General features: G+C 35.5%; 1 protein-coding gene across 1 annotated transcript; it reads left to right on the plus strand.

The window, feature by feature from the left end:
- The first annotated feature begins 578 nt into the window (after positions 1-578).
- On the plus strand, positions 579-5,310 carry LOC113710587 (ras-related protein RABF2b). Its single transcript, XM_072066106.1, has 7 exons — positions 579-750; positions 1,449-1,526; positions 1,630-1,797; positions 2,082-2,130; positions 3,143-3,220; positions 4,327-4,416; positions 5,005-5,310. The coding sequence occupies exons 1-7, from the start codon at positions 712-714 to the stop codon at positions 5,103-5,105; spliced, it is 603 nt and encodes a 200-aa protein (XP_071922207.1). The 5' UTR covers positions 579-711; the 3' UTR covers positions 5,106-5,310.
- The last annotated feature ends 8,798 nt before the right edge of the window (positions 5,311-14,108 follow it).

Raw genomic sequence — 14,108 nt, forward strand, 5'->3', positions numbered from 1 at the left:
GGGGAACCTGATGGGAACTGAACCACCATCAGATCAGACAGGTGCACCACACACCCGTATGGATTTAGAACAAACCTCATATTGAGGGACATTGATGGGAGGCAAGGTTTGAACCCTTGACCTCCCACCCCACAATTAATGTGGTGGCCAACTCCACTAAAGGAAGTTGGTTATATATCTAATGGTAAAACCAACTGGGGTTGGACCAAGTGGTAAGCAGCTTGGTTCCGCTTAAGCAGGTCTCGGGTTCGAAACCTGGCGTATGCAGCTATCCTTGTTGGGAGACTCACCCACCACAGCCAGGTGTGCGACCCGGGTCGACCAACGGATTAGTCAGGGCAAAGCCCTGGATACCGTGGCAGGCAACCAAAAAAAAAAAAAGGAAGTTGGTTGAACTTTATAGTCATCTGGGGGCAAATTCGAGAAGACAAAGTCAAATCCCTGTGTTACTGTTGAGACAGCGGTCTACTCTTTCTCCATTATGCATTTATACCTTAGCGTCAGCGGAAGTAAACAACCCAACAACCCCCATAGCCCGCCCGACCCAGCCCAGCCCAGCCAGCCGGCCTCTTTTCTTCTCTTCGTCAACTTTAAGAAGGAAAAATTTCTGATCGAAACTATTCATAGTTCCATCCTGAGACGGAAATAAAATCTTCTTGTACATAAATTGTTTATTTTCTTGGGTTTGTTCCTTTTTTCCTCAGATTCGACATGGCCTCAAGTGGAAACAAAAGCATCAACGCCAAGCTGGTCTGTATATTCTTTTATTTTTTGTGAAATTCATTTTCTTTGTACTATGAATAAGATTCTTCATCTGGGCTGCTTTGTATTCACCATAATTTTGATTTCTTGCTTTGAATTTCCAATAGAATTGACTTCTGATCACTGTATACGTTTAAATTCGATTTTATATCTTTGCCCTTTTTTTTGAGCAATTGTGTTTGAAGATTTAGGTATCGATTTATGCTCAATCGAGTTTAGCTGGTCTAGTTGTTTTCCTTTGCATGATTTTGAAGTCAAATTTGTAAAACCCCTTTTCGTTGCATTGGTTGATCATGTGAGTGTAAATTTTTGTGATTCTCATACTTACTTTTTCTTTTATGGGTTTTTATTTTTTATTTTTGAGAGGGAGAGGGGAGGGGAGCTATTTTTCATTCTAATTACTTGATAAATCACCATTGCTACTGCGGCATCAATCATTTTGATTCATAGACTTCTTAGGTTAATGGTTGATCTCCTATGCTTCTTGTTCTCAGTAATTATAATTAGATATGCTTGGTTGTCTTGGTTTTCGGTAACTTTAGCTCTAATATAATTGCATAGCAAAATAGTTGGAACAGGTTCCGTTGAACGTTTTGTCGATTTTCTGAGCATGTTTAAAGTAAGCCTTTTTCAGCATGATCAGAACTTTTGTTTATCTGGATATTACTTTGTTTTGCATGTGTAAGGTGCTTCTGGGAGACGTTGGAGCTGGAAAGTCTAGTTTAGTGTTGCGTTTCGTTAAGGGACAGTTTATTGAATTTCAGGTTGGTATCAAATTTAGAGAACAAGTTCTAAACTATAGTGAAAAATCTTAACTTTGTTACTGTAATTGATCAACTCTTGATTCAACTTCTGTGATGATGATAGGAATCAACTATAGGGGCTGCTTTTTTCTCACAAACTGTGGCTGTAAATGATGCAACCGTTAAGTTTGAAATATGGGATACAGCAGGGCAAGAGAGATACCACAGTCTCGCTCCAATGTACTACAGAGGAGCTGCTGCTGCCATAATTGTATACGATATAACAAATCCAGTAAGTTTTCTTATCTGTTCTGTTGCTTCAATGCTTCTAGCGTTATCTGTTTTCTTGCATTAGAATCTTACAAATTTGCAAAATATAGTTGTTCTGCGGGATTTCTGTTTCTTGATCCTTATGAAGTCCTGTAAATCTGCTTACTAGCAGGCTATTTGTTCTAGTGACAGTTATTTTATACTGTGAGATGCTTGGTTGGTCATATTTGTAGATATTTCATTTAATGCTCAATTAGTTCTCTTGTATCCGATGTGGTTTGTGATAACACAGTCTTCTCTCTGTAGGCTTCATTTGAACGGGCAAAAAAGTGGGTCTTGGAGCTTCAAGCTCAAGGTAGTTCCTGCATGTTATGCTATTTCTCTTCTTCTTAGTAGTAGTCTTTTAGTAACATGCAGCTTTAAGTTGGCTAGTGTTGTAGTCCCTTGTTGGTTGAATTATTGCTTCTACTGGAGTGGGAGTGACAATGTTTGACATGAAATGATAATTCAACCATTATCCAACATCAGAACTATAAAGTTATGCTGTAATATAATTCAAGTGAAATCGGATAAATGTGCTCAAAATTTTTGAGAAATATGTTTTCAGTTAAAGTGATAAACTATCTACTTGAATCTTATTTGTTTGAACGTTCAAGTCAACTCAAAATGCCTGTTTGATCTGATTCAACTTCTTTATAACTTTTACCCATTTAAGATTTGCGTAAGTAGTTGAATGAACTAGTTTGATTTAGAAAGAAAAAGATGTCATTTTGGTGGATATAAGTTGTAATACTGTAAGAATTTTGATATTGTCCCTGATATCTCAGCTTAATCTTATTATTTTTTTTAAATGCTTGATCTTCATCTTTGATTGGGCGGTTAAGAAAGAATTAGATGATTCTATGGATTGACCTGATTATAGATAATCTAGTTATAGTGGTCTTGCTTGACGGTTGCCACGTAGATTTGTTTCGTTAAACGGGTTAAACAAGATATGTTTTGGAACCTGTTTGTGAATTAGGTCAGATTAGGGGTGATTCTGGAGTAAATTGTCATGTATAATAAAACAGGTCAGGTTTGGGTTCATAAATTAGTTCAGTTAGTTCCCATGCAGTTGACACCAATATATTCCTGCTTTTACTAGTTATGACAATTTAGACTGGGTGATTTTTGATCTATTGGCTACTTTTTAGGAATTTGACCTGATTACAAGGGTTCCATTTTAGTCTTGATGATTTACAAGAATACCTTGTTTATGTTCAAAGTCATTCCCTTTTATCATCTTCTTGTCATTTTAGATTCGTGTATTTGATTAAATTTTGTTTTTTGAATGGAATAATCTTTGTTTCCTTATTCTGATTGAAAAGGCAACTCAAACATGGTGATGGCTCTAGCTGGGAATAAAGCAGACTTAGCAGATTCAAGGAAGGTGACTACAGAGGCAAGTGTCTTTATTTTCCACTACCAATGCGGTTTCTTGCAATACTTTGTGATTCTATTGTTTATTGATGGAATCATTGAGGTCTGACTGTGAGAAACTTTTACGCTGTGGGAATCTCAATAACTTAATTGTCTTTGATAAAAGGCTGAAAAAAGAGTAATTCTTTAATATTTACTGGAACGACCTGACAATAGTACCCTAGAGATAGGTTTCATCAATGTAGATTGTGAAATCATAAACAATTGCAAGTTTGTATCGGATGGACAGGACTCTTGCATGTACCTCTATTGAATTTGGTATAATGTAACTTGAGAGGCATTTAATTAAATAGGTGCGCTCTCAAACAAATCCTCAAAGAGTTGAGGTTGAAATGGGTACTGTCAAACATATTTTAACAAAGTCTAGTACTTTTTCATTTTTCTTAAAGAAGTTGACTACAGTTGTCTTTGAGCTTGTCTAGAACTGTATTTATGCAGCCCTATCTGCCTATATCCACTGCTTTAAGCTTTTTCTGAGCTGAAAGATGGTTGTTTCTTAAAATTAGTAAATCAATAAACCATACATGGTTCTTTTAAACAACATTGCTTTTCTAAACTTCCAGGACAGAGTTAGGTTTTAAACAACATTTTCAGGAGAGAATGTTTAGTAGCTTTATAAAAGTTAAGCGACCAGGATGGAACCCTATATTCCATTATGCTATTTGCTATGATGAAAAAGCAGAAATGTTTCTCTGGATTGTTGTATAGCAAGACATAGTTGAAGAACAGAACTTAAATGGGTGGCTGATTATGTGTTATCAGCTATATTGACTTGAACCATATCTTGTAGACAGGTGAAATTGGTTTTGTGGAATTGACAAGCAGGTTATGAATCAGAATGCATGGATATTAACGAGGTTGATTTAGAGTTCGAAAATTAGTGAAACAACTTTGAAATTGTACTACACGATTCTGATCTTAAAACATTCCTTTTCACCACTAACAGCAAAGTCCTTAAAGAATATGGTTCAAAACCGAGAAGTAAACAGCAGGGAGAATATTACTTTACAAACTTGAGTTCAATGATAACGCTTGCATTTACTTTTAGAATGGGATTTCATGTTGCAGGAAGCTCAAGCGTATGCACAGGAGAATGGGCTTTTCTTTATGGAAACATCAGCAAAAGCTGCAACCAACGTCAATGATATTTTCTATGAAATAGGTATGGAGTTTTAGATGGTAAACTTTCTAAGCATATAGTGATTAGGGAAAAACTTGGATGCATCACGGACTTGTGGCTGTATGATGCAAATGTTTTACTCTCTCTCTCTCTCCCTCTCTTTCTAAGCATATAGTGAAATTCTCTATGGCACAGACTCAGGGACTGAGGATAGCAAAATTTAGTATTTTAGGTGTTGATTAGATGATTCCAGGAACTTGCTAATGAAACTTAATACAGATGTCATGCTTGGTTACCTTTATGATATGAAATATCTCCAAAAAGAGAAGCCAACATGTGATAAACCTGAGAGAGAACACAAATTAAACCCCTGAATATGTGTGTGTGTGTGTATTTTAAATTGTAAGAGAGAACTTTTTGAAAATGGAACTTTTTGAAAATAAAAACTGTCACTATATTAGGCAATGTGTATTGTATTGGCCAAAGATGTTTTGATTGCTTTTTCCTGTATATTCTGGCTGAATTTATTATCGACTACGAAAAGTATCCTAGGGATCTCCTCTTCTTCGAGTACTCCATTCTCTTTGTTACCTTCTGATTGATAACTAGCTTTTTTTCGTGCATCTGCAGCCAAGAGATTGCCTCGCCTGCAGCCCGCTGCAAATCCATCAGGCATGGTTCTCATGGATAGACCAGCAGACAGAGTGGCTAATTCTTCTTGTTGTTCTTAGAATTTGTGTTGCTTGTCTATGGATAAATGTATGTTCCAGTTCAATCTCCTTATCGTATTGCGCTTGTCATGACTACCCGAAGTTTCCAACTATGCGTCCTGTTGTGCAGAAATGTACAGAAATTCTTTACATATTCATGGATACACCTGTTACTGGGCTTGCTTCTCTCTGTTTAATAAAATGCTGTGAAATGCTTTACTATCAATGATCTTGGCTGTTTCATGGTTAATAATCTTGGAGGAGGTGAGTCTCTGTGAAATGGGATGACACTTCTGCAAAAGACTTGTTCTAGGATAATCCCATATGTCTGGTTCAGAATTGATTAACATTTTGTAATCCTGTGATAACTATTGTCTCCAAATTTATTATAGGATTTAAACTGAATCTTATACTAATCATATTCAGGGTTGCCCAAAATTTGGGTGCAAGGTGGTAATATTTTGATTGATGTAAAGGTAAAATGAACATCCTAGTATTTAAGAACAACAAAAGGATTCTTCTTCATTTTAGAAACAAATGAAAACTGCATCAGTTTCAGTTAATTTTTTCTTTCTTCCGAAAACTGATAGAGCATGAGCCATCACGGCCACTAGCATCAAAATTCCGGAGCTTGTTCCGTTGGAATAATTGGAGAAATAGTTCAACTTCCTCAGAAGATTGAGGCCTTGTATAGGGAAAGGTGAGAGACTCAATTTTGATAAATCAATTGAATCATTTTTTATGAGATTTAAGTTAAATCCCACAATTGTAAGATAAATACAAGCAACTTATAACTAAGCAAGTATTGCAACCATCAGCCTTTGGGCTGGTGGCCACCACCTAGCTTGGTGGGGTGGCACCAAAATGCCACATTTAAGTGGTTTGCTTCAAAAAATTTAAGCGGGTGTGTTGTGCACCCGTTTGGTCCGATGGTGGTTCAGTCCCTTCTGGATTATCCCTGGGCCTCCTTAGGTCCGCTCCCTCCCCTTAATCTAGAATAGATTAGGTTATACAATAGTTGTCGTCTCCGAAAAAAAAAAAAAGTATTGCAACCATCAGGTAGAATATTATTGTCCCTGTAATTGACTCTTCGATTTCAAAGAAAGATGGGCAATATTTGCTGCCATCCAGCTGCCAGATTTTGCTCGCTTTGTTGGAAACTTGGGCTTGTCTAATCTACCTTTTGGAGCAATGTAAAGAAAGCAAAGGTTGTGGCATGGAATCGGAGACAACTCTTTATGCAATAAGGAATTCCGGCTGGATAGCCATTTATTTGTCAAATTTTATTTACTTGCCTGATCAACAAATTTCAATCACTTTTTTATCTCACATATATTACATCAAAAAGTGCTACGATAATATTTTGAAAAAATATTTTCTCAAATAATCTATTATCTAAACACATACATCGCATCAGTGTAGTTTTTAACTTTTTTATTGTATTGGGGGGGGGGGGGGGGTTAACATCCACAATCTATTGTTCTTGAGCCTGCCTCCATGGTGCATGAGAGAGCTCTAAGATACTCTCCCTACCATTGAACCAAAGCTCAAATGATTGGTGTAGTTTTTAGTAGTTTAAAAAGAAAAAGCTTCATTCTAAACTAGGCATATCAATAGATAGGGTCTGAATTAGATCCCTTTGATCAAAATCCAAATCCATTAAATTTAGTTAAATCCATATCTAAACCCAAATCCTTATGGGTATGAAAAAGTAAGTTTAGACCTAGATCTTTCTGGATCTGGATATTCAATGGGTATACATCATATTTTTCTAAACATACTAAAATAAAATATATTAAAATTATATAGAGTTCAAAAATAATATAAATACCATCGAATTTTTATTTTCAAATAATAAAATTAATATTTGATAAGAATATATTTTACGTATTTTTAGTGTGTTTTATTAGTTAATTTTGATTTGATTATTTAGTTTTATAATTAAAATAACTAAAGTTTTGGTAAAAATCAACATTTTATGTTAAAGTGGCTAACATTGCATTTCTATTGATTTTTACGGTAAAAACTTCATATTTTGTAGGTTTAATGATTCAATCATCAAATGAAGTGCATTGAGAAGATATTTGGATGATTGATGATGGATTAAAGTGGTGAAAATAAAATATGAAGTGTAAAAGGAAGAAATGCAATTTGAGAAAAAAAAAAATCAAGAAAAGTCAACTTTGACAACTCAGACACATTTTCGTATTTTGACTATATCTGGAGCTACACATATTGGATTGAGATGATATTTATACCATTTTGAAGCTAAAAGATAGATCTAAATTCGGTATGAGGACATCAGAATCCAATTCAGCCGATTACTCAGTCAAAAAGTCGAAATACCAAAATTCAACACTGCTGTCCAAAGTTGAAAACAGGGTTTGACCAGGTGTTAGTATTTCGGTCATATCTCAGTCTACAAAGCTCCGATTTGGATGATTTTTGAAGCATTGGAAAGCTAATTCAAAGGGCTAAAACTTTTGTATCATAGAGAAAATTGCAATTGAAGTGAAGCCAAAAACATAGAATTGAAAACACGAGTTAACGAAACGCGACTCCAAGCCGCGTTTTGTGTAGGCGCTTTTTGTAGCCGAAATTCTGTAATTTGCTCAACCATTTCTCTTGTGTTCAGACTACTTTCCAGCTCTAAATTGCAAGGGAATTCGGCGCACATGCTTCAGAAGACAAAAGGGCAAGAAAGGTGGCTTATTTTCAAGTCAAAAACATTTGTTATTGACTATCTTAACAATTTCAGATTTGAGAATCAAGTGTGAAAAGTTTGACCAGTGGAAAATGAGCTTTGGAGTAGTTTATATGCAGAGACATTTGGGAGGTTTAAGAGGATATACGGGAGAGAGCTTGAAGAGTGCAGAAATGTAGTTCTTCCATTTCCTTAGTGTAGGATAGTGTAGTAAGTGTAGTTCATCCATTCTTGTATAATGGCTAGATTAGGATGCAAATGGAGATGAAGAAAGAGAAGTTGAAGCTCAAGTGACATGGGTTATCTCTTCTCCAACTCTTTATCTTTTGTATTGGATTCTTAAATATGGTTAATATGCAAGTTCTGGATTTTGTGTTTATTATGTGTCTTTAAAGTTTATGCCTTGGATATGGTTGAACTTTCTATGATTGTTAGTATTTATTATTTGTCTATTTGACTGCTATAATTTGAGCAAGTTATTTAGCACTTTAACTCTTTAAATCATGATTAATCTGGTACTATTAATTGTGATTATCTAAGGTGTTGTTTCTACAATGAAAATTGAGATGTAACACTAGTTCAAGAAGTGCTAAACATAGGGAGTACACTCACGAAAGTAGAGGTGCACCTATGTGATTTTTAGTGATTCATTTCATGTAATTCCATTGAAAAAATGAACTTGTAGCTAATTTCATAACCATGAGAATAGGTATGGATTAGTTATGAGTATAATTGATTCACTACAAAAGTAGGATTCAAATGCATAAGGAAATTACACCATAACTAGCTTAGATGTAGTATTCAATGATCCAAATATAGCACTTGCATGAGTAGTTAGGGATACCATAACCTAAGGAGTTTTCATTTGTTATTTTGTATAATTTCAGTAGGTTTAATTTGTTATAATTCATTGATAGTCTAAATAATAGAGAAGCTTTAGTAATACCGGTAATTGTTCACTCTTCGTTGTGGGATCGACCCGATATATACCCTCAACTACTAGTTGACCTGTATACTTGCAGTGAACGGGTGTAATTCGATTTTTTTACTTGTACATATATGTAAAATACCCGTCAATATTCAAGAAGTTGAATGCAATATTGTGAATTCAAAAAAAGAACTACTATTGATTGCTTCTATTTATTTTGAAATTTTCAATTGTATCCACATTTAATCTTTCATTTATTTGCCTTTACTTTCTCTTCTTTTCCAAAAAATTTGTGCCAATTACAATGACAATTAGGATTAGTTTGAGAAAAGGAAACAATCATGAAATCTTATTGTAGTCAATCAAATGGCCATAGAAATATCAGGTTATTTTACAAATTTACTGATACGCATATAACACACGAACACACACAGACATACATATATTCATACATTCACACACAAATGTGTGTATGGGTAGGGTTTGGTAGTTTGGATTTGAATATGAATAATAAAAAATCAATAATAAAAAATCAAACCTTATCCAAACCCATAATTCTCTTATCCAAACTTATCCATACGCGATCCACTGAGATGCCTAATTTTAACCTCCGTATGACAACATCCAGACATGTGAAATGCATTTTGTCAGGGATTTTGGAAAGTACAGAGTGCAATGGCTCTAGAGACCGTTATTACAAGGAGAGAAAAATTATTGGCTTGGAATTTTCCTCCTAATGGGTAGATGAAGCTTTAATGTGGATGGCTCACCAAGAAACAGTCCAGTCCAGGCATGGCAGGTTGGCCAGAACTCAAAATGGGACTATTAAGGGCGGTGGATTTTTGGTTTTAAGATTAATATTGGACATTCATCTAGTCTTGCTGCAAGATAGGGGTATCAATGGGTCGGGTTTGGACCCGGACCCGACCCAAACTAATAGATTTTTTTTTGGTTTGGATTGAAAAATAATTTCGATATCCGAGCCTAGATTCAGACCCATTTATTCTAACAAAAAAAGAGTTGGATACGGAATATATGATTTGATCCGTATTCGACCCGGATCCGAATAATATATTAATAATTATAAAATATAAATATTTCTAAATACATTTTTTTACCAAATTAACAATTTATTAATGACTTTGTAGATTGATTTGTGATTAGTTTTGGATTGACTATTGGGAGTTATTTGTAATTTGATTTGTTTAAGTTTGGAGATTAGATTTGCGATTGGTTTTGAATTTAATTTTGAAATATTTAAATTTGGATCTTTTAGACTTGGACCCGATTTGGATCATTCGGACCTGATTCCGAAATTCTAATATCAAGCCCCGTTGGGTATACGAGTCAGGTCCAAGTCTACTACATAAAAACAAGTTTGGGTTTGAAATTTTCAATTTCGATCCGAACTCGACCCATTGACACCCCTATTGTAGGACTTCGGGCATTATGACAGGGGCTGAAATTTTACTTGGGAGCTTGGATGATTTAGACATTGAGGAGATTGAGCCCGACTCCAATGTTGAGCTTCTAGATGGTACAACACGGAGGAAGGGGCCAAGTACATTTTAATCTATTTTGGAGCATTGGTGAGTTACTTAGGTCATGTTTGATAATTTAATTTAACACTTGAATTCAAAGGATTCAGATCTTAATATGTTCAGACGCGTTTGATAACAAAAAATTGAACAGCTGAATTAATTAAGTGGCACTGAATTTTCTAAACAAAACTTATTCCAAAAAATAAGTGATAATGTATTCACTTATCACTTAATATGATATACACTTTGTGACAGCCCCACCTTCCCCTAAGGCGAACCAAAGGGTTCGGCGGACCGCCTGCCCAACTCTCGCCAGGACTACGGGGTCAAATCACACAAACCCTATATTACGCGTGATAGAACCCAAAGAAAACAAACAATCGGAGACCACCAAACCAAAATATAACTTACCAAACCATACGGTGAATTGGGATTTCGATTAAACACTCCAACGAAAACGAAAACGAAACGAAAAAAACGAAACGAAACGCGGCTACGTCACAATCTGGCCAAGATTTGGCCGGATAGCCGGCCGGATTCAAGGCAGTAGCCATCTCCAATTTTTTTCAATTTACCCTGTCAATCAGGCCACCTATCCGGTTAAGAACTGGCCGGATATACGGCCGGATTCCCCTGAACAGTTTCCCGCCAAATTTTTTTTCTTTTCTTGATCAAATCCCACTCTCGCTCGAATCCCCACCAGATACAAGTAAAGTTCATATAAACCCATAGAACGTCCATTCACCAACAAATACACGAAGGAAACATGAACAAACACTTTTATACATATGTTAGAACTTTACAAGTCAAAGTGTGATACTTGATCAAAATACAAGTAGGATTTTCTCATACAGAGGAGCTATACAAAAGAATAGCTAGAGCTCGCTCTACTCCTTTCTTCAAAATCATGGTTCAAAAGTGTTGTTCCCTGAAGGGAAGACAAAAGGTAAAGGGAAGGGGGTGAGCTTACGCTCAATGATGTACCAAAAATACAAGTAGTCACGAATCATGGCATTTCACTTTTAAGGCACATATACACAACATATAAGGAAATGAACAAGCATCTCAACTGGAAGGGATACAGTTGGCTCTCAGGAGCCAAAATTTCCATTGCAGTACTTGATCCAAACCCGTTGACTCTCCGTCAACGTATATAGAACAAACATGTCCGTAGACCACACTTTACGCCAAATTTCGTCTACCAAACATACCCCTTACCGGGCCCGAACACCTCAACAGAAATAGAAGTAGTAATACTCGAGTATACCGGAAATCCAGAATCTCAAATACCCAAAGATTTCCCAAAAACAGACTACCGTGACTCGTTATCTAATCGACCAGACCCTTGCCGGCTCGACTCGAGTAACTAGTCACAGGATTTGAGCTCAGAGGTCACAGAAGAGTCGTTGGATACAAGCCTCCAAACGACGTCAGAACAGGCACAGATAATAGATTCAGATTTTTTTTTCACAGTAAGTAGGCATACAGACAGACAAGAGAACGAGTGTGATAAAGTACACCCTCGTCTCATTCAGAGTAAGCAGATAGTACAGTTATTCCATTCACAGATTGCAATTACAGGTAACCAAGTTAAGCAACAAATGAGGGGGGGTGGTACACTCACCAGTTCAAGTATAGATACTTCAAAAGTTTTCACCCAAAGTATGGCTTTAATCGCCAAGAAACCCTAAAATAATCAAGGTAAAACAATTATGGTTCCCACATCTACAAACCCAATAAACAGAATGCATAAATGAGGCTCGACTACAAGTCGTATGCCTTTCCAAATTAATTACTAGTATAAAAGGATAAAAATGTAACTTTTGAGCAAAAGGATAATAGTTAGTCCAAGGGATACGAACAACCCCAAAACCCTCCATTTCTACCAAAATGCAACACAAATTTAAAGGAACCAAACGACCTAGAAAATTGAGCAGCATTTCCCCTAAATTTCCTTCCTTTTCCATCCTACAATCAATACCAACTCATCTCAAATCAACCACAATTTCACATACAAATCATAGGCTATAAAACACACCTAATTAGGGCCACAATACCCTTCAATTTGAGCCAATTAATAGCTCCAAAACCAATCACAATTGAGCTCCACATTCATCAAAGATAGCTTCCTTGCTCAAGTCCAAGCCTTAAGTTACGAATATCATGTCAAGCAAAGGAAATTCTATAATCATCAAGTTCCACGCACCTTTCGGCATGATAATCACAACTGAAACTACACTTATCGGATTGAGACGAATCTTATGGAGTTTCGAAGTCAAGACATATACCTACATTTCTTATGAAGACCTCCAAAGCCAAATCATGCATTTTTATGGTCAAAAAGTGAAATCTCAGAGAGAACAGAAAACTGTCCGTGAAACAAGGCCTGTGAGCAGTCAAGGGTATTTCCATCATTTCACAAACTACAGTGCTCTGATTTATCTAAAATTTTACCAGTAGCTAGCTAACTCAAATACCTACAACTTTCATGTTTTGAGCAAGGGCTAATTCGGTCTCTCTCAAGGACGAACATACAGTGCAAAAATAGGGCAGATTACTACCAAATGGAAACCCTAAACTGGAATTTGTGCACATAAGCTGGAAAATTTCTTTAGGCAAAGTATTCTAGCCCACAAAACCTCAATAATTCATATAACAAAGCTATCAAAACATAAACAACCTTCAAGCATCACATGTGATCAGAATTTTCACCATGAAACTGAAATTTACCATAAAACTACTTCAAACCATAAAATATTCTTACAAAGTTACCTATGTAAAATCTATAATCCACTAATTTACACATATATGAAGGAAAAGAAAGTTTCTTGTCCAAAGTACCTTGTATCCTCAATAAAGATGGTAACTTAGAGCTTGTCCCTCCAAAATCACTCCACTCAATCCTTTAATCCTTCCTAATAAACAACTTTTATGGAGGGTTTTTGCAAAAGTGATGGTTGGAATCAAGATTGTGCAAGAAATTGAAGAACAAATGAAGTTTCTCTCTTGGTTTCTTTCTCTCAAATGGCCAGCCAAGGAAGACAAAGAAATGAAGGGAATTTGGTCAAAATTAGAGTTTTAGGAAAGTAAAATATCTTGGTCAAAGTCTAACTTTCAATGGGGTGGTGACACTTGGCACCTTAGGGTTTCAATCTCATCCTTTAGTCTACCAATGGATAATCTCTCTAACTAACCTCTAATTATCTCCTAGCTAGCACCTTGTACAGTAATATCCCTTTATACAAAATTTCAACTAATCAACAAAAATTTATCACACTTAGCGCACTAGCGGGTCCCACGTCCATAATACGCTTCAAACTTAATATGAACTAACTTAAACTAGGAAAAAGGATTTAAAACTCTACTCACTTATAAAATATCTGAAAAAAATCAATATAATAGGGTATAGTGAAGAAAATGTATGAGAGAAAATAAAATAAAATAATATAAAATAAGGAAAATTTACTGGTCCTCACACACTCAAATGTATTAAATTTAATATTTAATAATTCATTAACTTCATATTTTACACATCAGACTTTAGATTTCAAATTTCAAATTTCAGATTTTAGTTTTTTCAAATGCACCTATCGTACGTGGTTGAGAATGTAGGTTAAATCATTTTAATTTGGGTAAATTACATATAACCTCTCTTTAGTTTCATCTATTGTCACATGACCCCCCCCCCCAATATTTCAAAATATTCACTTCACTCCTCTATGATTTTGTGTAAAGTAGAAACTTGATGGAAAATATCATCTTTAATGTCATTAGTTGAAATATCAATAGTGCTCTTACTTAAATGCTAAATCAATCGACGATTTAATCACTTTATATAAAAGTATAGGGAG

This window comes from Coffea arabica, chromosome 9e, assembly GCF_036785885.1.
Source record: "Coffea arabica cultivar ET-39 chromosome 9e, Coffea Arabica ET-39 HiFi, whole genome shotgun sequence".
In the NCBI taxonomy this organism is placed as follows: domain Eukaryota; kingdom Viridiplantae; phylum Streptophyta; class Magnoliopsida; order Gentianales; family Rubiaceae; genus Coffea; species Coffea arabica.